General features: G+C 44.1%; 1 protein-coding gene across 3 annotated transcripts in view; it reads right to left on the bottom strand.

Moving 5' to 3' along the window:
• LRP5 (LDL receptor related protein 5) overlaps positions 1–22,967 on the bottom strand; it is a 188,315-nt gene extending 165,348 nt beyond the window's left edge. The window contains exons 1-4 of one of the 3 annotated variants that reach the window (XM_035130349.2): positions 22,848–22,948; positions 15,814–15,865; positions 5,329–5,573; positions 3,282–3,395 (exon numbers count right to left, since the gene is read on the bottom strand). In XM_035130349.2, coding sequence (XP_034986240.2) covers positions 3,282–3,395; positions 5,329–5,485 — 271 coding nt within the window. In that variant the 5' untranslated portion in view covers positions 5,486–5,573; positions 15,814–15,865; positions 22,848–22,948. Of the gene's footprint in view, positions 1–3,281; positions 3,396–5,328; positions 5,574–15,813; positions 21,686–22,847 lie in introns of those variants that run through there. The other 2 variants (XM_035130338.2, XM_060276620.1) reach the window with 2 other exon arrangements.
• Between the last annotated feature and the right edge of the window lie 638 nt (positions 22,968–23,605).

Genomic DNA, 23,605 nt, shown 5'->3' with positions numbered 1-23,605 from the left:
GAGTTCAGCTGGCTTTGTTGCTACTGTGGTTGGTCTCTTGGTTGTTTGAGAGATGTCAGTGGCTGTTGAAGATGGTGGATTTGGCGTGGCTGCTTCTGAAGATGAGCTTACTGGGCTTCTTGAGCTGCTTCCAACACTGCTAGAGCTCACTGGTACAAGAGTACCAGTTGCCATACCTGTTTGGGGGGTTGTGGGAAGCACTGTATTGTTTGTCGCTGTGGCAAAAGAAGCAGGAATATTCCTGAGAGGAGTTTCTGTTGTTTTAGCAGCTCCCAAAGTTAACTTACTGGTCTGCGTCCCTTTTGAACTTGATGTACTGTTAACAGTAATAGCACTTTCATTTAAATGGGAAGGTGTGGGAGGCAACAATGGTTTCTGAGGGGGAGTGCTGGAAACAGAAGTCACATTTGGGATGCCAAGAGTTGTGTTACCATGAGTTGTGGTTATGTTGTTACTAGCTGTGGTTATGGCTATTGTTCTACCTTGGGAGATGGCAGCGATCGCGGAAGCGGCAGTGGTAGTCGTGCTGACTGCAGTACCTTCTGCTACCTTCCTCTCTATAGCTGGTGGCAAAAGAGGCACTTGTGTTTCTGTCTCAACATGTGTTGTTTTATTCAGCAGCTCCTGCTCTTCAGCAGACTTTCCTGTGTTGTTTGTTTGAAGGGCTCCTTCATGATCTCTCCTTTTACGGATCACAAATTCTGGCCAAAAACAAAACAAAACAAAAGACCAGAGACACAATCAGGATTGGGCTGAGGATCAAATGGCAGTAGATCAAATGGCAGTCGATAAAAGAGTCCCAGGAGTTGTACTTTTGTGGTGCCACCTCCATTTACAGTGAATGAGAGCTATAGAATCTACCAGCTGTAATACATCTTTGATTTCCATCTACTGTATAGAATTCCATAGATTGACACATATAATACGCACCCCAAATACAACTTGCAGTAAGAGAGCAGATATTGCTTTAAATAATTGGTTGCATAGATCTTTTGACTAGTTATGACAGAAGCGAACATCTTCAGCAGCATAACTTCATTACCACCAGTTAGCTTTATATATATGCTGCTTATACTCCAATATAACCATTCTCCATCCCCATATGATTAAGAAAACATTTTTAAAGCAGCCACCATATTGCAAAGACTGAGCAAAGGCTGAAGGAGTGGTTCCACTGACTGACTCCCATACAAGCCAAGGGATCTTTAACCCCCTCCTATTCAGAGGGAACAGTAACAAAGACTTTGTTGGAGATCCACCTGATACACCTCATGTCTGCTTAAGGGAGTAGCTGAGGCACACAAGATGTACATATATTAAAAAAAAACGAGAGCCCTGTCTTTCACACAAGGGAAGAAGACTTTTTAGAAATCACGCAGCCTTAGCCTGTGCCACAAGAGAAAGTTGGCAGAGATGTACAGCTGAATGTCTCCAAGGGAGTGATTGAGCTCCTGGGGCACCAGTTGTTTATCCTTCTGTCACTCAAGCACAAAACACATATTAGAAGTCCTTTCTGGATCAAAATTCAAACTCAGCTAAATATCAGAAAGAAAATAAAGAAATGTATTTCTTGTCACAACTATTCGCTCTTGGCTGCAAGAACGTGTTCAACTTAACATGGCAGCTAAGTTCCTGAGAAGTATTTAAAGGCCAGAAACAAGCATGAAAAGCTGTCCTTTCAAAAACGCATGCACAGCAGAACTTTCTCACACCCTTTACAAGACTGATTCCCCAGTTCCTAACATGCTTCGTTTTGTTATCGTGTCACTTGCAATTAGAGCAGAAGACTACTCTGCTGCAAAATCCAGTGTTAGCTACGGATGCTAAAACCACTCCAATTACACACAGAGCCTCCAGTTTCTGGCTTGAAAACCAACAGGAAACGAATGCCAATATTACCTACTTTCCTCAGGGAAACAAGGGTGCAAGAATAAACAGAAAGAGCACCCAGAAAAGTAATGGTAGAGGCACTTTTAAAAGGGGGACAATCTAAATCAAGTTGTTTCAAAACCACACCATTTCATTTCTGAGCCTTGTATCAGGCATGATTGTCGGACAGGGTTCTGGAGGGACCTTGGACAAAGTACTGACAGTGCCAGCCCCCACTTCCCTCCCCTCTCACAGGAGGATTGCTTCATGATCCTCAATTCCTGCTGGCCTCCCAAGCATCAGAAGGTAGGTGGACCCTTCAGACACCCACAGGCCTTTGCTGGTGCAGACCATGATGTCATGATCCCGCCCTCTGTCACTCCCCAGGAAATAATCAGATTCATAGTTAACTGAGCTAACTTTCTCTAGGATTCATAAGTTGGTTAGACCCTGGAAGGGATTCACCCAACCAGCCCTGCCCGTGGAAGTCCTGAACAAGGACCTCTCCCCTCTCCTCTGCACACTGAAATTGGATTGGGAGACTCCCCCCCCCCAAAAGAAAAACAATGTGCAGGTGGAGGAGAGGGAGAAATCATTACACCTGGCAGACCGAAATGCTTCCACAGATGGGAAGACTGAAAGAGCACGGCATTGAATTCCACCCATTGTTTCTTTAAGAGAGGTATATTCCTCTCTGCAAGTCCAGTCCTCCAAACACTGATTGGGAGTTTAGTAACTCAATTAAACCTACAGCCATTAGGTTTCAAAACCCTGAATGGTTTGGAACTGAGGTAACTCAGGAGTCATCGCTCTCACACAAGCTTGATCAAGAACTTCACTCAGCTTCCAATATCCTCCTTGTTGTTCCTGCTCTGACAGAAGTTCAATTCCTAGGGACTGGGATGGGGGGGGGGAGCCTTTTCTATATTAGAATCCAGATTATGGAATACTTCCCTCTCAGAGTATTTTCTTCATTGCCCACTGTTATGCTGAAAACTCTATTCTTTTGGAAGGGTCCCCCCCCCTAGTTACCGTAATTCTCTGCTTGGCTTTTTTGTGTGCTGATTCTGCAGTTTTTAATTGTTGCCAGTTTTTTTTTTAAATTATACTTTATATTGTTATATTATACTGCTTTATCTTAAGACACCTTGAATATTCTGCCTAGAAAGGTGGGATATATATATTTAATATAAATAATCAATCTCGCAAAATAGCCTATAATCACATCCTATAGAATCTTTACCTCTCAAATGAAACTTGTGGAAATCTGATAGAGCCCCTTTTAAACACTGTAAACATTTGGATGGTGAGGTAAGAGAATGTTGGCTTGTGAATCAACCCTTTAGTAATAGCAATAGCTGCTGCAGCAGCAGGTTTTTAAACCACGAACTGTCCCATTGAATCCAAATTACCTCCCATTAGTTCTTTAACATCCTGTGTGCTGGCGTTCTGACATGCACTCAGCTGAGGACAGCGCAAGAGGACACAGCGGCTCTGATACAGCACTGACCAGCAGTAGAGATTACCTAGAATATCACACAGGAAAGGAAGATCATCACTCTCACTGGTATAAAATGAATCACATTTTATCCTATTAGCAGAGTTTTAGTATAGTAACATTTTTACTTATTTTATTTCATAAAATGTACATACCGCTTGACTGAAGAACAAAACCTCAAAGCAGTTCATAAAAAAGGACAAAACGATAAAATCATTACCAAAATTTTACAACTGTGATTTAAAACAGACAGAGAATTAAAACTGCAATAAAATAGACTGAAACAAATTAAAACTCCTACAAAGCTCTAAACATCTGGCTTTGTGAAAATGAACAGCACGAATATTAGACTGCAACAATTTGTCAACAAAATTATATTGCTTCACTGAAAAAATGAGTAAACAATGGCAATAATGTCACAGAAAAGAGCTAGTGGGCAAGTAACAAGTGAGGATTCAAAGGGGTCCAGTGACAATAAGAGTTTTGCTGTAAACAGTGTTAGTGGGACAGAAAGCTTACAACATGGGTGGGCAAACTAAGGTCCGGGGGCCGGATGCTGCCCAATCGCCTTCTCAATCCGGCCTGCGGACAGTCGGGGAATCAGTGTGTTTTTACATTTATGTCCTTTTATTTAAAATGCACCTCTGGGTTATTTGTGGTGCCTGCCTGGTGTTTTTACATTTATGTCCTTTTATTTAAAATGCACCTCTGGGTTATTTGTGGTGCCTGCCTGGTGTTTTCACATGAGTAGAATATGTGCTTTTATTTAAAATGCATCTCTGGGTTATTTGTGGGGCATAGAAATTCGTTCATTCCCCCCCCCAAAAAAAAAAATAGTCCAGCCCACCACATGGTCTGAGGGACAGTGGACCGGCCCCCTGCTGGAAAAAAAAATTGCTGACCCCTGGGCTTACAAGCTCAAGGCAAGTCCCTTCAGATAAAAAGTAGAAGCAAGATACAAGGAGAAGGCAGCTACGAAGACTTGCATTTCAGCCATGAGGGAGGGGACCAAGCTCAGCCACAGGGCACATGCTTTGAATGCAGAATGTTGTTGGGGCCGATCTTTGAACTGTCAGTTAAGAAAACCTCCAGCAAAAAGTCTAGAAAAAGACCCACATTTGAGGATGTGGGAGAACCTCCCTGCCAGATGAAGTAGACAATGCTGGACTGGAACTTGTGTCTTATGATGACAAGATTTGACTTAAGAGATGATTGGTGCTGTGGGCGCATGATCAAGGGGGGGGGGGAAAGCCAGCTGAGAGCAAACCCAACCACTTCCTAACTTATAGCAGCATCCATAAAAGCTAGGTAATGTGAAAAGTTGCTTTGGAAAACAGAAGTCCTCTTCCCTTAAGGCTTTTAAATAGGGAAACTGATGAGGATCTGTCAGGGATGATTTAAGCCTAGAATGAGGTGGGCAAAGCTGTGACCCTCCAGATGTTGTCAGGCTCCAACTCACCACAGCCCCAGACAGCTTGGACAATTGTGAGGGGTGTAGTCCAGCAACATCTGGGGAGAATAATTTAGTCACCCCGAGTCTAGAAGCTCCAAGGGGTTTGATTAAGTGACCTATGAAGCTCGTGTCAAACTGGATTGCAAATCCATTCCAAGAATCTCTGGGGCATTCAGGTAACAGGGCAACAAGGACACAGAAGAATGTGGAACTTCATCAAATACAGAGACATCTGGCTGAAGGATAAGTTAAGTAATCTAACACAATTTCCTTGCTAGCATTACACACAAAGGCTCTTCTATGCTTGCTGCATTGTAAAATTGTAAAAAAATAATAATAGAGAAAAAGCAGTCCCTGGAAAACTAATGCCGTTTTCAATTTGACTTAGGTTGTGAAGTCATTTAGCTACTGCATATGTAGCAGCCATAATTACAAATGCTGTGAAAGACCTAAGCAGACTCCTACTGCCCCAAAGGAAAAGATTTATGGTCAGGTGAGGTAATCTTACCTGATGCTGTTGGGCCTTTACAAGCTTGCTTGCAATGCTTTTCACTGCTGAGCAGATGTACATGTGTTACCTGGACCCCCGTCTTCTTTAAGATGGAGCTGCCGTTTTCAGACACACATAAGGAGATCAACAGAAAAGACCCAACAGCTGTCCACATCTTGAAGGCCTGCCTTGGAAGGGAAACAAAACTTCTCTGGAAAGTACCTCCAGATTTAAAAGCTGCTGTCAGGTCTTAAGTAGCACATCTGCAAAAGAAAAGAAAGAAACACCACAAACTTACACTTTCCAGTCATTTTCAAAACATTTCCAGGCCTTCACCCAGCTGCCTGCAAAAGCCCTCTCGTTCTATGGGTCCAGCTACCACACATTGGTGTGCTATACAAATTGAGAAGACAGAAGGCCACAAGTGGCTTCAACAATGCTAGCTTTCTCGAGTTTGGAACACTCCTCTTTACTTTCCTAGCACACTTAACAGAATGGCATATGACTTGGGCTGATGGGAGCAGTCATTCAAAACATCTGGAGGGCACCAGGTTGGCAAAGACAGAGCGACGGAATGGTCCGCAAACATGTGTCAGGAGTCAGCTATTGAGACCAAGGGTATCCAGGCCAAAGCAGTGCCTGGATTAAATTTATTAATGAACCATTGAAGTTCACAGTTGTGGGACCAATGAATAACTACTTAAGATTAGATTGACCCCTAAAGAATTTTTTTTAGAAATATTAACAACTACAAGCAGTATTATTAACATAACCACCACGTAATGCAATCTACTGCTACCTCTCTACCTCATGGAAGGCCAAGTGTCCCCACAAAAGAAAAAGCTGCCTGAGCACCCCATTGAAAGTATTTTCATTATGCTCATCTGGAAATCTACACTTCAACATAAATAAGGCCTACGAGATGTTTTGCTTCCTTGGCTAAAACACTTCAGAATGAATTTTGCTGCTGGTCAGGGAGCAGCATGGCACCACGTGAAAGGTAGCTTTATGGTCACCTTAACACCTGGGAAACATGCACCGTATTAAATACGTTATTATCAGAAAGCATTTTTTCATTCCATTTCCCATAATTCTGATAGTTTATATCTCTCTTTGGGGTTGTTCACACTGCTTCCATAAAGTTTTAAGTTGTTTTTTTTAAGGCAGATTTGGGATGTTAATACCTAAAACCTTAAAAAGCATTTCAAATGCAGATGCCCAGAAAGATGTCAATCATATAATGAAGGATTAAAATATTCTGCATAAGTGATATAATCCACTTGGAAGCTGTATTCATATCATACCTTCCATCAACCTCATCACAAGACAGAGGCAGGATTGTATTTTGTTCCCATGTGTGAGACAGGTAGCCCACTCACTGTAGGTTTGACTTCTGAAGTCTCCTCTATATATGTGATTGTTTTACGTGCTTTTAGATGGTTATGACCATTTTAAATTTCTTTGGATGTTTTAAATTGTTTTATGTAGTTATTTTATTTTTAATTATCACTTTTGTGATTGCTGTCCTGGACTTCTTTGGAAGAAAGGGCGGGATGCAAGTTTAATGAAACAATAACAACATAGGATAGGCTTGCCACCCTGCCATGGTTTTAGGAACTTTTTTATTCTTTCTTTACAGGGGAAACACTAAGATATACTAACTTTTACGATGCAAGAAGGGCCTACTTGCTCTGTGGCTGCATCGAGACTTTGAAAAAGACATCTGGCCTTCTTGCGTTGAAGTACCTCCAGTGTCTTAAACAGCAGAGACTAAATCACTGCATGAGACAAGTCCTGAATTCAACTTCCATGGGCCTTGGGGTAGCTATATTGGCCTGTTGCAGCAAAAACAAAGAGTCCTGTAGCTCCTTAAAGTCTAACAAATTTGTATGGCAGAAGTTAGTCCACGATACTGTGTGTGTGTGTGTGTGTGTGTGTGTGTGTGTGTATGTAGAAAGGGTGGTGGGAAAATTATGTTTCTGAACAGAAGCACAGTGTTTAGGCTTGCATATCAATCTACAAAATGTTTCCGCCTTAAAGAGTAATCGAACAAGTATTTGCAGACTTAATGACAGTAGAACTTTGCCATTACTGCCTCTCTTGCGGAGGCAGCGATATAAAAACTAGCAAGCAATCCTATGATCCTTATTCCTAAAACCCCAAAACAAATTATTATTATTTTTAAAAGCAGCATGTGATCTTCCACTGGGCTGCACTTCCCTTCCCCCTTAGGGCCAAGAAAATTCCATCTTGCAATTTGACAACATTTCCATTTATGGTTGCACGATAAAGTTAATGTGCACTAATATGTTCGGGAACAAAACATAGCTTTTAGAAGGCTGTATTAAATTTTGTGCTCCATTATGTCATTAATTTTATGCTCCCTTTTCAAGGTATTTATAGAGTTGACAACCTTTGTTCTTGTTCTTTTTCTGAATGTTTAAGTAGGTCAACATTTCTAAAATAAAAATCACCAAAGTGAGTGAAATCCAGAGCTGTGATATTAAGTAGAACTCACAATCAGTGCTTTCCCACCCCCTAGAGAAAAAGGTGCCAGAATATACCGTATATTCTGGCGTATAAAACGACCCCCAACTTTTCCAGTTAAAATATAGAGTTTGGGATATACTCACTGTATAAGAAATACGACCCAGCGTATAAGACGACCCCTGACTTTTGAGAAGATTTCCCTGGGTTAAAAAGTAGTCTTATACGCAGGAATATACTGTACCTCCCTCGGAAGACCCACCCTAGAACCCAAAGAGGGGAAGGGAGCCTTCCGTGGCTCAGCTGAGCAGCTTAACAAGCACCCACTATAGAAACTAATGATGCATTTTCACATGCCTAACCGACCTACTCCTATAATTGTGTCATCAACATTCCGCTGGTTCAGTGAGTAGCTTCTATAAAGGTAAGGCACCCATGATCCATTTTCAAATACAGAAATGATCTACTCCTACAGGATGTGCAAAAACAATCAGGACTTCACATTGAGCAACAAGCAGAATCAATATTTGCATTGGGAGATGGGATGTCAAGCAGCGCTGAAAGAAAAATCAGAGGAGTGCATAGGAATTTGGCTCAACACTGCAGAATCTATTAGCGACACAAAACATTTCAAACGTCTGTGTGGAGTGCAGTGTATTTACATGTTCATAGCCAAAGTTATACTGGATGTGGGAGAGCATTTCGAAAGATCTAATTCTTGCACACCATAAATAGCCCTGAACAGCTTTACAGCATGCCTTTAACTAAGCAGTAATCTTTCGGTCATATAACTCAGGCCCAACAATACTACAGAACATCTGCCCTTGCTGCCGGTGGATTATTTCCAAAAATGCATCATCTGCCTTTTTGGCTCAAACTGTGCATGTACTGTGGAAGGGCTTGGCTGGTGCTTACATAATGTTCAATAACAAAATCTATAAGGAAATGCTATAGGACAGAGAGGATAGTGAACGCAACTAACCTGCACGTTGTTGTTATCTAAGTAATAGCAGGGGGAAGTGGTTTTATCCTGCCCCTGCCATGGCCCTGACAAAAATTGCTCCTCCAGCTGCTATTTGCATTAGGAGGGAAGCCTTCTTTGGCATCCTATGCACAGCATAAGGTGAGCCCTGCTGATTCAGGCCAAAGGCCCATTGAGCCCAGCACCCCAATCTCATACTGGCCAACCAGATGCCCTTGGGAAGCTCACAAGCAAGACATGAGCACAACAGCACTCTTCCCATTTGTGACCCCCATCAATGTGTATTCAGAGGCAGACTGATTCACAACATTGGAGGTAGTACACAGCTGCCATGATTAGTAACCATCAATGGCCGTCCCCTCCATGACTTTGTCTAATCCTCTTACAAAGCTCTACGAGTCAGTAGCCATCACTACATCATGGAGCAGCAAACTGGTGCCTCAGGTTTTCTGCACATCTTTTCCTATGAAACGCTTGCTGGCTTTGTTGACCAAGGCACAGGAAACCATGTACTCTGTTAGCACCAAGCCCTTACTTTAGTGCACAATGGTCTGGAGTGTGTAGGCTGATCTGCCTTGGGTTTGGAGCACAAGAATTTAGCTAGACGGTCTTCTGGCCACTTCCCACTCAGGTTATAAGCCATTGCCAGCTAACGTGATGTCCTGCTTCCCAGGAGGTGGCAAACTAAGAAAGGTTTATGGGACAAGATCCTTGGGGGTCCTTGGGGAGCAGGCTACTGTTGGGGTGGCCTGGTCCCTGGCAAAGGTCTGTTCTCCGGGGTGGGCTGTGTCCCGGGGTGGTGGGGTGGAAGGAGAGTGGCTGTTATTTTGCCCGTGGGCGGGATTTTGGGTGTATGTTTGAATTTGTTTGGTGGGGTGGATGGGGAGTGGGCGGGATTTAGGGTGTGTGTTGGATTTTGTTTGGTGGGGTGGATGGGGAGTGGGCAGGATTTAGGGTGTATGTTGGATTTTGTTTGGTGGGGTGGATAGGGAGTGGGCGGGATTTTGGCAGTATGTTGGATGTTGTTTGTTGGATGTCCACTGGAGGGGGCAATTTTTTTGTATACAAATCCAGGTTTCTACCTGTCCTATGTGTGTGTATGGACAATGTAAGTGGATAGAGACACTCTCACATGCGCTCCTGATGTTGTGGGCAAATTTGAGGATGATCGGGTAAGCGGTTGTGGAGAAAGGTTCATTGGAACAAACATGCACCCTCTACATTTATATATATATAGATTGTTTTTGAGTCAAACGAACTAAAACAGCTACCCTCTTGCAGATTTTCTCTGCTATTGAAGAGACTGGCATGTGTCAGGAAACAATTCACATGGAAGCTGTGTGACATCTGGCCCTCTCAGCTGCTTTTTCAAGTTTTTCTCAACTGAGATGGTTGAACTGGTTTCTCTGGCTTCCTAGTTCATTCACCTTAGAACTTCTCTAAAGTGATCTCTCTTAGCAATGAAAGAGGAACTTCCTGGACACCACTACAGTTTTTTCTAGGGACTGTTTGCCTAGATGGAAACAAGTAAAAAATAAGTAGATAGTACATAGGAGAACAGCATCCCACAAATTTGCATCATGGTTGTTATTTTGGCCTAATTTTCCCCAATACCATGCCACACCAGCCTTTTTATCCTGTATGAGCACTCTTCACTCAATAATTCAAATCCTGTTCCTCCCAAAACCACTGCATTCCTGCATTTCCCGGCTGCTGTTCCATTTTGTAGCTTTATTTTTTTCAGCTTCCCTTGCAAATGTAGCACAAGCCTTGAGGTAATGAACTGATTAAGGAAGGCAATTATCTTGTCAGATGCAAGGAGACTGGTGGTGTAAAGCCACTTCCTTGCAATACCTGCCTCCACTGCCATTACAAAAGAACAGGTCTTGCCTTGGTATAACATCTTTTTAGAAAAGCTTTTTGTTGTCATTTTTATCATTATCCATTTCATTAACACACACATTCTTGCCCTTGTTTTTTTTCCTGGGAAAAGGAAAAAATACACCAGCAGACAACCCATGAATCATTACAACTACCCTACCATTCAGGAGAGCCAAATCAACTTTGGATTGAAGACTGAGCTATCTGTTTGTTTTTTACTTCCTTTCCCACCAATCAACTTGATTGCAGGATAGCGAGGAACTACAGTGCTGTGGTCTAAACCACAGAGCCTAGGGCTTGCCAATCAGAAGGTTGGCGGTTCAAATCCCCGCGACGGGGCGAGTTCCCGTTGCTCAGTCCCTGCTCCCGCCAACCTAGCAGTTTGAAAGCACATCAAGTGCAAGTAGATAAATAGGAACCGCTCCGGTGGGAAGGTAAACAGCGTTTCTGTGCACTGCACTGGTTCTGCAGAAGCAGCTTAGTCATGCTGGCCACATGACCCGGAAGCTGTCTGCGGACAAACGCCGGCTCCCTCGGCCCATAGAGCGAGATGAGTGTGCAACCCCAGAGTCGTCCACGACTGGACCTAACGGTCAGGGGTACCTTTACCTTTACAGTACAATTCACATTCAATTTTACGTTTGTGTTATTTTATGCAACATGTTTTGGTCTATTGCCAACAGAATTTTAGATACAGCGTGTTTTTCAAAAATTGGTTTCACATACCTAGCTCCTTTAAATTGCTACTTCATCCATGGATATTCTCTCGCAAGGACTGGTAGACACTCCATGGGTCTTTCTGGACTATTTAATGCTTTTTTCTACCTGTTGTAGCAACTGTGCTGTGCTAGATGTTGTATGACATTTAATAGCATTTTTCAGAGACATACCATGAACCACCTGAATGAAACTCACAGACCACCAGGTCCACAGACAAGAGTTTGGGAACCCCTGGCCTAGAATATTCCTCAGAAGAGCCCTCTGCAATGCACTCCATGTTTTGGACAGATATTAGATGAAAAAGTAATCTGAGAAACACTCATAATGCTGCCAATTATGTCTGGGAAGGAGAACTAAAGAAAGTCACATTGATAATGCAACCCAGATGCACATCTGACAGCCTCCATAAGAACAATGCACTCAACCTTCACAGAACAATACAATATCATTACCGGAATAAAACCTTGGTTATACTGTATATATGAGGCCTATGTTAATAGAGAGGGTGCATGTAAGGTTTTGCAAATGTCAAGCTTAACTTTGTTCAAAGCAATGTTCTCTCTTGCTCCTTCCTTCCCCCCTCCCTCCCAACACACACACACACACACACAGAGAGAGAGAGAGAGAGAGAGAGAGAGCGCTTTGTTCCCCCCAAACACTCTAAAAGCTGCTATGGTAGACTGCACTGCTCTTTGAAGGCTTCCGTATGAAAAATTACTAAGCTGAAGTTCCATTTATGAAATGTCACTTCATTTGGAATATCTGAAACAATTCAGTTTAATATAAAGAAAAATGAACTGCCAAACCCCACGTATATAAGTCAGGATTGGACAATAAATCTGTCAATGTAAACGCCTCCAGGGAATAGAAACCTGCCTGGAAACTGGGCTGTTGCCTTCCAGGGCCTAATCAGGAGTGAAAGGCACAAGTGAAATTGTAAATGCACAACCTCCATGCGAAGACGAGAAGCTCTTTGCTTTTCACACACTGTTGCAGATTAGGAGAACTTTTTAAAGCTCCAACTCAAAGCTCGGTTCCCCAGTGGCCTCTGGGTGAAGACTGCATTCAAACAAGGAAGAAGACGAAGAAGAAACGCAGAGGGAAAATTACTACGAATCAGGGTGGATTTAAATCACAGTTTAAATTACTAGTGCAATGCTAGATATAACAAATGCTTTTGAAAAGCGTATGAATGCAGGAGGTTATTAAACACAAGGAACAGGACTGATGAATGTTCACTCTTCTTTCAGGAAATACTTTTGTCCCCTCAAAATTACTACTTTCAACATAAGAATAAGACCTTGTGAACATTTGGCCCAGTTCTACTTCAAAGCGAGTACGAATAGGTTTAGACTGCAGAAGAACTATGCTACAAAACAGAGGGTCTAGCACAGGGATTGGAAAGGTTTACGTCGCCTGGGCCAGTTCACTCCAGCGGAGATCCCTCTGTGGGCTGAACTGCGCGTGTGCATGAGCGCCCACGCCCACGATTTCCAGCATCTGCACAGACGCAATTTCTCATGTCTGCGCATGCGCGATTTCCGGCACCGTGGAAGCGAGACCCTGCACCATGCTGGTTTAGCGCAGTGCACGGGGACTCACCGAGTGGGCGGCTCAGTTTGGGGGCGACTCGTGGGCCGGTTAAACGACCCCTGTGGGCTGCTTGTAGCCCATGGGCCTTAGGTTGCCTACTCCTGGTCTAGCACTATGTTACAGAATTTGCTACACCAAGATGTGTTTGGAACTGTTTGCAATTCTTATAGAGTTTATCCACAACATTCATTGAATGCAGAAATATTTGTGAATGCTGACGAGACGTGCATGCTCTGTTGTTGCACAATGCAGCTACACTAAAAAAGAAAACCATCATCCATGAATCAACCTAACCACCTTATTATGTATTCTACTGTGACATAGGCTGCAAGGTGTATGCTGATATAGCTGGACTCTGGTGACTGAAAAGTCATTAAGATAATGCATAAGCCCCAGTCAGTACTCCAGCTGATACCAATCACATCCTTTCTACACTCAGATTCCTTAGGAAATGCAGAGCCTTTGGTTAAATTATTGGGGGACCATAAAAAATGGTGGGTGGGGGGGGGGGACATTTGGGCCACGGGTTAGTTACTCTGCTTTAATATCTGCAGGCAAGAAGGGAAAGCAGCCTCCATCTGGATCCCAGCTGACGTCAGTCACCCCCCTTTCTTCACTCTGCTCTTTCCCCTAGGATGGCGTCACACTACAAACCCTGACCTCCACTATCCTTCTTCGCTGAACAGCATTGCACAATACTGCACCCCCACATTCGGGGACTGGGGTCATTATTTGTGCAGTTGCCACTCAATGCTAGTGACACTGCAATATCCTGGATATGAACTCGATGCTGATACAATGCTACAACTAGCATTAGGCAAACACCAGGGTGGTTGTGCTATATGCACAGAGCTGTTGGCATACAACAACCCCTATCAGCCCACTTCTCAGTTAAAATCTAAACCGTTACAAAAACCTGGCTTAGGGAGGAATTGGGTGTTGCACTAGCTGATGGAACATCCCCCCATCTCCTGCCCCCCCCGCAATGTTTTGGAAGTTCTTCCAAGCCTCCCCCACAAGTCAATTTGAGGGTGAGGGGGGTAAAACCATGTTGGAAGACTCATTAGCAGAATTCCACCTTTGATGTCTAGAACATCCCTTTAAAAATTAAACCTCAAACTGGTTCACCATAGTAAAGCTTTTCATATTCGTCTTGCAAGTGCCAGTTCTCTCATTAATGAAACTCCCAGCTGCCACGTACTAAACAGAAAAGTGCACTCCATGCTCAGACTCCTGCAGTACATCAGTCTGATCAACGAGCAACTGTGCGCATCTTAAGGTATGTGCTTTCTCTGTTAAACCTGACAGCCTTGGGTAAATCAAAATTGCTGTCTGCAACCATTATCTCACCTTGCTTCTTACTCAATGAACATATTTCCATTAGCCACAAGTACTGTAACAACATTAAGTGGTTATTTTGTATCCTGTCAGGGACAGCAACATATACAAGAGATGCACACCTTGCACTTCTAAAAATATGGAATCTTGATACAATTACAGGAGTGGAGGAGGTGGGGGGAAATGCTGAGCATGGCTACAGATACATTGCATTCTTACGCCTGTGCAATGGAACGTTAAAGAGAAGTATACAGTATTTGAATTATTAGAACTAATATGCACACAAACTCTGAAGCCAGGGAATGCATATTCAGTTGTAAAGGAATGCCACCAGATGAGAACTTTGGTGTGCACTTTGAACGTGGGCTCCTGCATCTTTGTGATGCAACCTGTTTACATAGATCAAGAATCATTTGTTGACTGTGGACTTTCCTCCCACCCACCCTATAATCACAAAAGAAAACTGCTGATGTAGTGTTCCAACTCATCCCATCTTCCTTCCATGTCACCACTAACATTACTGCAGCCAGTTCAGACTGCTGCATGCTGAAGTTTGACTGCTTCATGAAATCACTTCATGGGTCCCCAACATTCACTTCCTCGTGGCAATGGTGCAAACTACACACACCAACAAGCAGTCAATATCCCTGGCAGACACGAGTGGGGAAACTGGCAACTATCAAGAGTACAAGGGCAATTTTTTTGCAAGTTACCAGCAGCAGAGAAAGATTACCTTCCCTACTACGTAGCACCTGTAAGGCACTAGGTGTCTTGAACTGGGGATTCTGGCAGCTGGGCCCAAGGACACTGGAGGTAGAACATAGCCATCCTGGCTAGTAGCTATTGATAAGTCTTATTCTCCATGAATCTGTCCAGCCTCCTTTTGAAGTTGGGGGTCATCACTATAGCCTGCAGGGGTGAATTCCATAGCTTAACTATGTGCTTTGTAAAGCAGTACTCCTTTTGTTTAACCTGAATTATCCAACAGAGCTGAATGCTGGAAAGTCTAGGGTTCTAGTATTTATGAGGGAGAGAAAAGGTTCTTTCTCCACACCATGCATAATCGCAAATACCTCTATCATGTCTCCCTCCCCATACTAAACTAAAAAGCCTCACATGTAACCCTTTCTAGTTGCTCTAGCCCCTTGTTCATTATACCAGCACACTCAGAGATGGCACTGGCGTGGCACCTTGTTGAATCTGCATTCTGTAGCAAACCCACAAATAAAATGATGTCCATAATGTAGGTACTCTACTCCACTCCACGCTGTTCTGAGCTAATGAGCTAATACTCGTGCTCAAGCAGAGTATATTTTTTTGCCTCTCTAAACAAGCCAGAATTCCCTCATACAAGATCTCTAAGAGTCTAAGGGATCACATAGTGGAGTTTTCCTGTTGAAGGTCTCTCTTCCTGTGTATGCTTTTCCATATATTTTTATCTGATCTCTCAGAACCACCTGATACAGGCAGATACCAAACCCCTTTTCCCCACAAAAACTTACCCCATCAGCACTTGCAAAAGGCATTCCCAATAGCAGAGGGAGCTATTTGGTCCTGCAACAGTAGGAGTGGGGGTAGGAGAAGAGAGAGAATATAAATCAGCCCTTTCTGTAGTCTTTCAAGACAGAATAAAAAAGGTGGGGAATAATTTGACAGGTCAGCTGACACAACTTTTTTTAAAAAAAAAAGATTACAAATTGTGTTGTAATAGGTGCCTGATAATCAGAAACTGCCTTAAAAAGGCATGCACGTTCTCCAGATCATTTTTATCATTAAAGGAGAATACTGCTGGCACAAATACAATCACAGGGAGAATGCTGCTAGCATGTCTAGACATAGGAGCACTTTAGCACTCCAAGCTGCTGAGTGCTGCAAAGCTTACGTGACTCACAGGTCTGTGTAGTTGAAACAAAATACACTTGGGGAAAGTCAATAGTATTGCATGTTGATGTATTTGTATTTGTAGCTTTAAAATGTAACAGCCATCTATTTGTTTTGAATTTAAAATGCTAAAAGCAGAATAATTAAATTACAAATTAATTCAATAATAACTATTTTTGCTTTATTTAGCAGGAACAATCACTAAGCTCTCTTTGGGAGCTTAGAGTACAACCTAAGTGTGGATACACATCTATCCAAAAGTAAGCTTTGTTGACTCACGTGAACTTCCTGTGTGTGTGTGTGTGTGTGTGTGTTAGATGGAGATATATATCCAAAAATCCTTCGGTGGCAGAAAGACAGGCAAGTATGCATGGGTAAAGAGCAGCTGTAAGGGAACCTGTGGCCTCCAGATGTCATTGGGACTATAACTCTCATCATTCCTGGTCATTTCCCATACTGGCTGATGGGAGCTGGAGTCCAACAACATCTGTAAGATTGCACTTCCACACCTGTGGTTTAGAATATGATGAAAAATGGAACCCCTTAGCCTTGGACATCTTAAAGTTTTTCTGCAACCTTGCCTTGAACAACATCACAAGCTGTGCGCTTCTGAAGGTCACTTGAGTTTCAGGGGCAGCTTGTCAGGTGATGGAGGGAAATGCAGTCACAAAGGGGCTGGGTCTAAATACTTTACTGCAGGCACAAGTGCCCAGGGGCTCCCATGTACACCCGCTACGCCACTGCTTTCTAAGGTTAACACTTGGCAAGGATCAGCTGCTACACCTTGAAAACCAGCCTTCTGCTGACATCTCCAGCAGTCAGCTTCATCCAGGTAGCAGCAAGGACTGATATACTACATATTGGGGTTTCTGTACCAGCTAAGACTTTTCTCCCATGTGCCAAGAAAGTCAGGAATCCCTTTCTTACAGCTGCTGGTGATGCTCTGTATATCAGGGGAGGGGAACCTGTGGTCCTCCAGATACTGTTGAACTCCCAACTCCCATCAGCCCCTGCCAGCATAGCCAGTGCTCAGAGACCATGGGAAACTGTGGTACAACAACATTTGAAGGGCCAGATTTCCCACCCCTATTGGATATGGAAAGCCAATAGCTGCATCTTTCCCCAGGCACCAAAATAGTCTCTTCATCCATAGCACATCAGGAAGAGCAGTACCCCACTTCCTCTACTCACCAGAGCACCTTAAGAAACATTGCCTCGTTGGCTTAATACAATCAGCAGGAAGCTTGGTGTGTTTATGGCCCAAGTAATGAGGAATTATGACAAGCCTAGCTTGTGGCAACATCAGGATAATCACTGGATCTTCCAAAAAACAAACAAAAAATACCCAAGACTTTTGCTGTAGAACATGAGCTCCTAGAAGCAGCTAAATATATTGACATTATATTGTTTGCCAAAGGGGTGTGCCAGACTTTGAGGCCACCACATCTTCCTTGTCCTGAGTTCTCAGTAGCACCCCACCAAAATATCCTGCTATGATAAAACATATTTCCAACAGAAAGTATTTAGAAAGGGCTTCTGTTGCCTTGTAACAGTGTGAAAGTTGCATTCAGCACCTCCACTCCAACCACTGCCACCTGTTCTAATTCTAGGTGCCTGTGTTTTGCTGAATGCATCTACCGGTATGCCTCAGTGGGTTGCTTTCTGGCCAAGCAGGTTGTGATTGAGCATTCGCTGCCTACCTTGGTGTTTCTCGTAGGATGGGAATAAACAATCATTCTCTCTTGTTCTCTTAGTTATACAACTATATACACTAGCAGCGCACTGCCATGGCCCTGTGATTAGGCAAGAGTTCGTCATCCACCTGAGGAAGCAGAAGCTGGGGACGGGGTCAAAGTGGTGGGGAAGACAGAGCTGTGTGCCACATGGATTACCACGTCCCAAAACTAGCCTCCTGCATTCTTATGCAGTGAAGGATAGCCTCCCTGTTTAATTCAAGTGCCAGCCCAGTTGGCTTCTGTATATGGAATGGGGAAGTGACACCTTGTCCATTGCCTCAGGCAGCAAAATGCCTTGACCCAGCCCTGTTGACTAGTAAACACACAAGAGAAAGATCTTTCTTCCCTACAAAACGATTGCAAGTAGAACCTCACACAATGGTTAGACTCAGCCCTAACACCTCTTAAAAGCTGTTCTTAAGATCACACAAACATTGTAGGGTTTTCTTTTAGAACTACTAACCCATCTTTTTCGTAACGGCATTATTTTTCTTAGGAAATTGTCATTTAATATGTTGTAATCTGCCTAAGTGGTGTACTCGATCAGCGTGCTATAAATGCTCTAATAAATAAATAAAATGAAACATTTTTTTCTAGCACTACCGGTACACTGTGACTTTTAGATACGAGTCTCTAAAAATCACAGTGCAAAAATACCCCCGCTTCTGCAAAGCAGGCTTGCGGCTGAACAACAGATGGGTGTAGGAGGATGGAGGCCATTCTGAATAGGAGTACAGGTACAAGGGGAAGCTGTTTGACAGAAATTATCTAGGGCAGAATCATAGAATTGTAGAGTTGGAAGGGTTCACAAGGGTCATCTAATCCAACCCCTTGTAATGCAGGAATCTTTTGCCCAATGCGGGGCTCAAACCCACAACCCTGAGATTAAGAGTCTCATGCTCTAACAACTGAACTCTTGTTAGCCACCCTCATACCACTACCCAATGTTCTGTGGCTCCCACTTCATGAAAAAAGTATTGCATGAGGTGATAAGACTCAACTGTGAAATTCAATTTAAAAGATTCTAAACACAAGGAGAGTGCGTGCTTGGCTTGCAGATGTACATACACACCCCAATACACAACTTAGCACTCTTATAGAAACAAGATGCAGGGAAAGGCTGTGGCTCAGTGGCAGAGCATGTTTTCTGTGTAGGTTGTAGAAGGCCCTGGGTTCAATCTCTGGCATCTCCAGGTAGGGTCAGAAAAGACCCTTCTCTGCCTACAATCCTGGAGAGCCACCGCTGGCAAGTGCAGACAATTCTGAGCTACACAGAACAATGGTCATAGTAAAAACAATTTTCAATAAAAAAGCATATATGTCGCTTTCGGAGTCTTATTCCACCTTGAGAGAGAAGAGAAATACTTCTCCTATGTTGGTGTTTACCATTTACAGGTGTGTGTTTTTAATCAGGACTTCTGCTAAAAATGTGTGTGTTTTAAGCCTGTTCTCTAATTAGAAACACCTTTTCATCCCTATCAAACAACTCAATTGATATATCTGACTGAACAATTGAAAGGTTAAATCTTCTTCCTTTGGTAGTAAAATCCCAACAGTGGGGGCAAGAGTCCTCATGGCCACTACTGTACTACTGGGTAAGCTTTTAAGAAACTGTGTGTGTTCCAAATATAGGTGTCCCAGTATCACATCTAATTTGGCCCCCAAGCTTCATACACAAGTAGGAATTTGAACTTGGGTTTCCCCATGTCCAAGGCCCACACTTTAGCTAAGAGGCATGCATGTTCATGCGCTGGGTGGGGGGGGGGAGTACAACTAATCACAAGCAGCAACATGATTTTTCAAAGCCTGAAGGAATTTCAGAACACTTTAAAAAACTTGAACTAGAGAGATGATTAAGCCCATTCATCTTTTGTGAAGGGAGTGCCTGTGTACACTAACAATATAGCTTTAGAGACATGCCATCTTGTGAACTGACCTTGCAAACCACAGATTTTTACATGCAGAGCAGGGTACTGTACTCTCTCTCTCTCTCTTTAAAAAAATGCTGGAGGTTTCAAAAGGTCAGTGACATTGTACCTGCCCTACAGGGATATGAATAGGCTAAAAAGAAAATAATCCAGCAAACATCCTTGTCCTGCAAGCTTTTGTAAGGCACATGAGAATGTATGCATTTGTGAACACCCCCCCTCCCCAGGCAAGACTGATATTAACCAATATCTTTCAGGAAGGCTTCTAATCACAATACTGTACAAAGATCTCTTGAGATAAGGAAACCCTTGACCACATTGTTCAAAGTTCCTCTTAAATGCAAACCAAGAAGTTGGAAGGGAGCCACCTGGACCTGTGGCTGTCTAGTCCAGCCTTCTGGCACAAGTCAGGGCAATTACCATAACAACAATATACCCCTTACAGATCAACCCATGCAACCCAGCCCCAAGTTGTCCGGAACTGCAAGTGGGAAGAGCACTGTTGCACTTAAGTCAGCTTGTGACTCAAGCCCCTGGTTGGTGGACCACAGTGAGAACACGAGTGCCTAGCTGGGCCTCTGGCCTGATCCAGCAGGGCTCTTGTGTTCTTGTGTGTCACAATCTCCTAGCAGATGCTCTGGTGGGGAAAATCTGTTTGGGGTGTGTGTGTCATCTCTAGATGGCACAAGACAGACAGCCAAGCCATGTGTTAAAAGAAAGGCAAAACTAGCCCAACATACAGTCGAATGAGGGGTGGGAAACAGGGATTGTTGCTCAAAGCAGTAAATCAGCTTGGAAATTTACTTGGGTGGGGAAGGGATCCAAGCTAGAAAGCAGACATATGAGTCTTGCCAGCTGAAAGGAAAAGGATTATTTCAGTATTTTCTGTTACGTGTGAATTGCCCTTATACATAAAGACTCCAAATAAACTACAGTGGTACCTCGGTTTACAAACTTAATCCGTTCTGGAAGTCCGTTCTTAAACTGAAACCATTCTTAAACAGTGGCACGCTTTCCCAAATGAGGCCTCCCACTGCCAGTGCTCTTAAACCGTTCGGCTTCCATTGTTAGACCAAGGTAAAGTTAGTAAACTGGGACACTACTTCCGGTTTTGTGGAGTTCTTAACCCGAATAGTTTGTAAACAGGGCTGTTCTTAAACCAAGGTACCACTGTAGCTGCATGGGCAAGGGTAGTCTTCAATTTAGATTCATAATGCACTTTTGCTGAACTGGATGAACTGCTTGGAGCTTCTCTCACAAACAATATTTTCTGTGTACGCAGGCAATCCTATTTTGTCATCACTCAAATACATATTGACATTTCTGGATAGAAATGCAGCCAATCGCAGATGTAGCCAGCAGGAATTCCCACAATTACAGCAATCCTCCAATCAGAAACTACTGCCAATTGAACCTGTGTTACATTCACCCATGTGCAAATTCCAGGGATCCCTTGCCCTGATTTTGTACGATTAGATAAATTACTGTATGAACATACAAGAACACAAACCCGATATGGTTATTCAATGGAATGCAAAATCAAGGTTTATGATCATATGACCACTATACACCCTAAACACTGAGCTCAGAATTAAAAATGAAGTATCATCCAGGCAGACTTGTGGCAAATTGGCCACAAAGCATTGCACTCTAGGCACTGGTCGGTAACCCCGATATCAGTTTTGGGATACCAGTCTGCACAGCAGATTGAGTCAACTGCAGGACCCGTACAGGAGCAGCAAGGTGTTATCTTCCTATTTCTTGGGGTACTATCTCTCTCATGCTAAAGGGATGCAGGAGAGATAGTATTCCCGAAAGTGAAAGCATCAGGAAGTGATGCTCAGGAATGCAAGAGACAAAGCAGAAAAATAATATTTTTTTTGAATAAAAACATAACAAGTTAGAATTCAGTGAAGTATTACCATACAAACCAGAATTCTAAATGCAATCCTATTATATCTGAGCATATTATTCCACTTATATACAGTCAATTAATTTAAAGAGATACAGCATGCGATTTGTGCTATACCTTTAAAAATCAAGTTTAAAGAGAGAACATGCCTGAAAGAAAAAGGAAATCAAGAACCCTTCCCTGAGTGTCGTAGGCGTCTTCTAAGTTTTCTTCTAAGCCAACTTTTCCAGGCCACTTAAATTAGGTGAAGCAGAGTAAAGGTCAACAACCAAGATGCCTTTTTATCAGGTCAACCTATCACTATTCTCCTATTGCTGTATCCACAGGGAATAAAAATAACAGTTGGATAACGTAACATTTCATCTGTACAAGACAGACCTGTGATTTGAAATGCTACTTTTAGAGTTGCAGTGACACTTTTGAGCCAGTGCAAAAATGCTCACTCAACAGCTACTGGGGGACGTGGGTGGGACGGGACGGGACGGACCCAGTCTGCAGGCCTGTCATCCTCTTCCACCCCAAGTCGCATTCCTCCTTCCCCCGCCCAGCACTTTTTGAAGGAACCTATTTTCATAAAAGGCGGGGAGCGGGGGTGTGGGAGGAAAGATGGTCGAGAGAAGTGAAAGCAACTGCGCTCCTGTACCCCAGAGCAGGAAAGGAAAGGCCGGCTTGCGGCTGTGCCAAACCACACTTGAACTCCAACCCTCGGCCAACCCAGGAATGGCATGGTACAAACTCCGAGAGCAACATCCACGCAGGAGGGAAACGGGGAGCCCGGGGAGCCAGCCGAGCAAAGCTGAGTCAGAGGGCAGGTGGCGGCACTTCGCAAGCAGACGAGGCGTTCCTTTAAATGAGACGGAACCCCCCCGCCCCACAAAAAAGCAGCAGCCTGGCAGGGGTGAGGACTCGCCTTTCCGGGGTTGGGCCCTCGAGCCCCCTCAAATTTGGCAAGGCACCACGAGCCCGCAGTCATGCCGGCCGACCCCTCCCCCCGCCCCACCTGAGCTCCCACAGGTTGCAAAGCCGGAGAGTAGCTACGCGCCCCGCGGAAAGAATCCGAAGAAAGAAGAGGCCATTACCCTCCCCGGAGCAGCCACATCCCACCTCCGCCCTCCGGGCCCGCCTGGAAGGAGTGCGACCGCGAAAGCTGATGGAAAGACAGGCGGCAGCCGCGGCAGCCCCCACCGCTGCGGGCCCGCCACATGCCTCTGCAAAGCTCCGCCCCCGCCCCCCCTCAGCCCCGCCTGCGGGCGGGACGGCCGCGCCCACGGACCCTATCAGCCTTGGCACCGTCAGGCGCTAAGGCCCGCCCACCTCCCGCGGCCCCGCCCCCTCGCGTGCTCCCATCCCTGGCCCGTGCTTCTCGAGGGAGGACGTCATCAGGCAGAACCCGGAAGCCGCGGCTTCCACGGATGGATATTCCGCTCCCGCCTCTGCCAGCTCTTTCCCTGCCTCTCCATTCACCAGTCGCGTTCTCTGACGTAGAAGCGCCGTAATGCAGGGGGTGTCGCTTTAGGAGTCGGTCCCTGTAGTCTCTGCGCTTCCGCGGCTGCTCAGTGTCAGCGGCCGCTTCTTCAGCTCGCGCGGGAGGCGGGAGGCTGCTGTGCGTTTTGGGGATAAAGCGGCTTTTTGCTGTTGGGGAGCGGAAAAGAGAGGAGCAGCATTTTCATGCCCAACTCTATTAGATTCTTTTTTAATCCTAATCTTGAAGGATTGTGGCTTCTTTCCACGAGCACAGCGTTAAGTCCCATCATTCGAGCATTATCGAACATGTACAGTATCTAAATCCACATAAAATCAAATCCGCCTTAACGACTTTTAAATCCATGATTTATTT

Source organism: Zootoca vivipara, chromosome 1 (assembly GCF_963506605.1).
Source record: "Zootoca vivipara chromosome 1, rZooViv1.1, whole genome shotgun sequence".
Taxonomy (NCBI): Eukaryota; Metazoa; Chordata; class Lepidosauria; order Squamata; family Lacertidae; genus Zootoca; species Zootoca vivipara.
The sequence above is the reverse complement of the archived record's forward strand: the minus strand, read 5'-3'. Positions and strand labels throughout refer to the sequence as shown.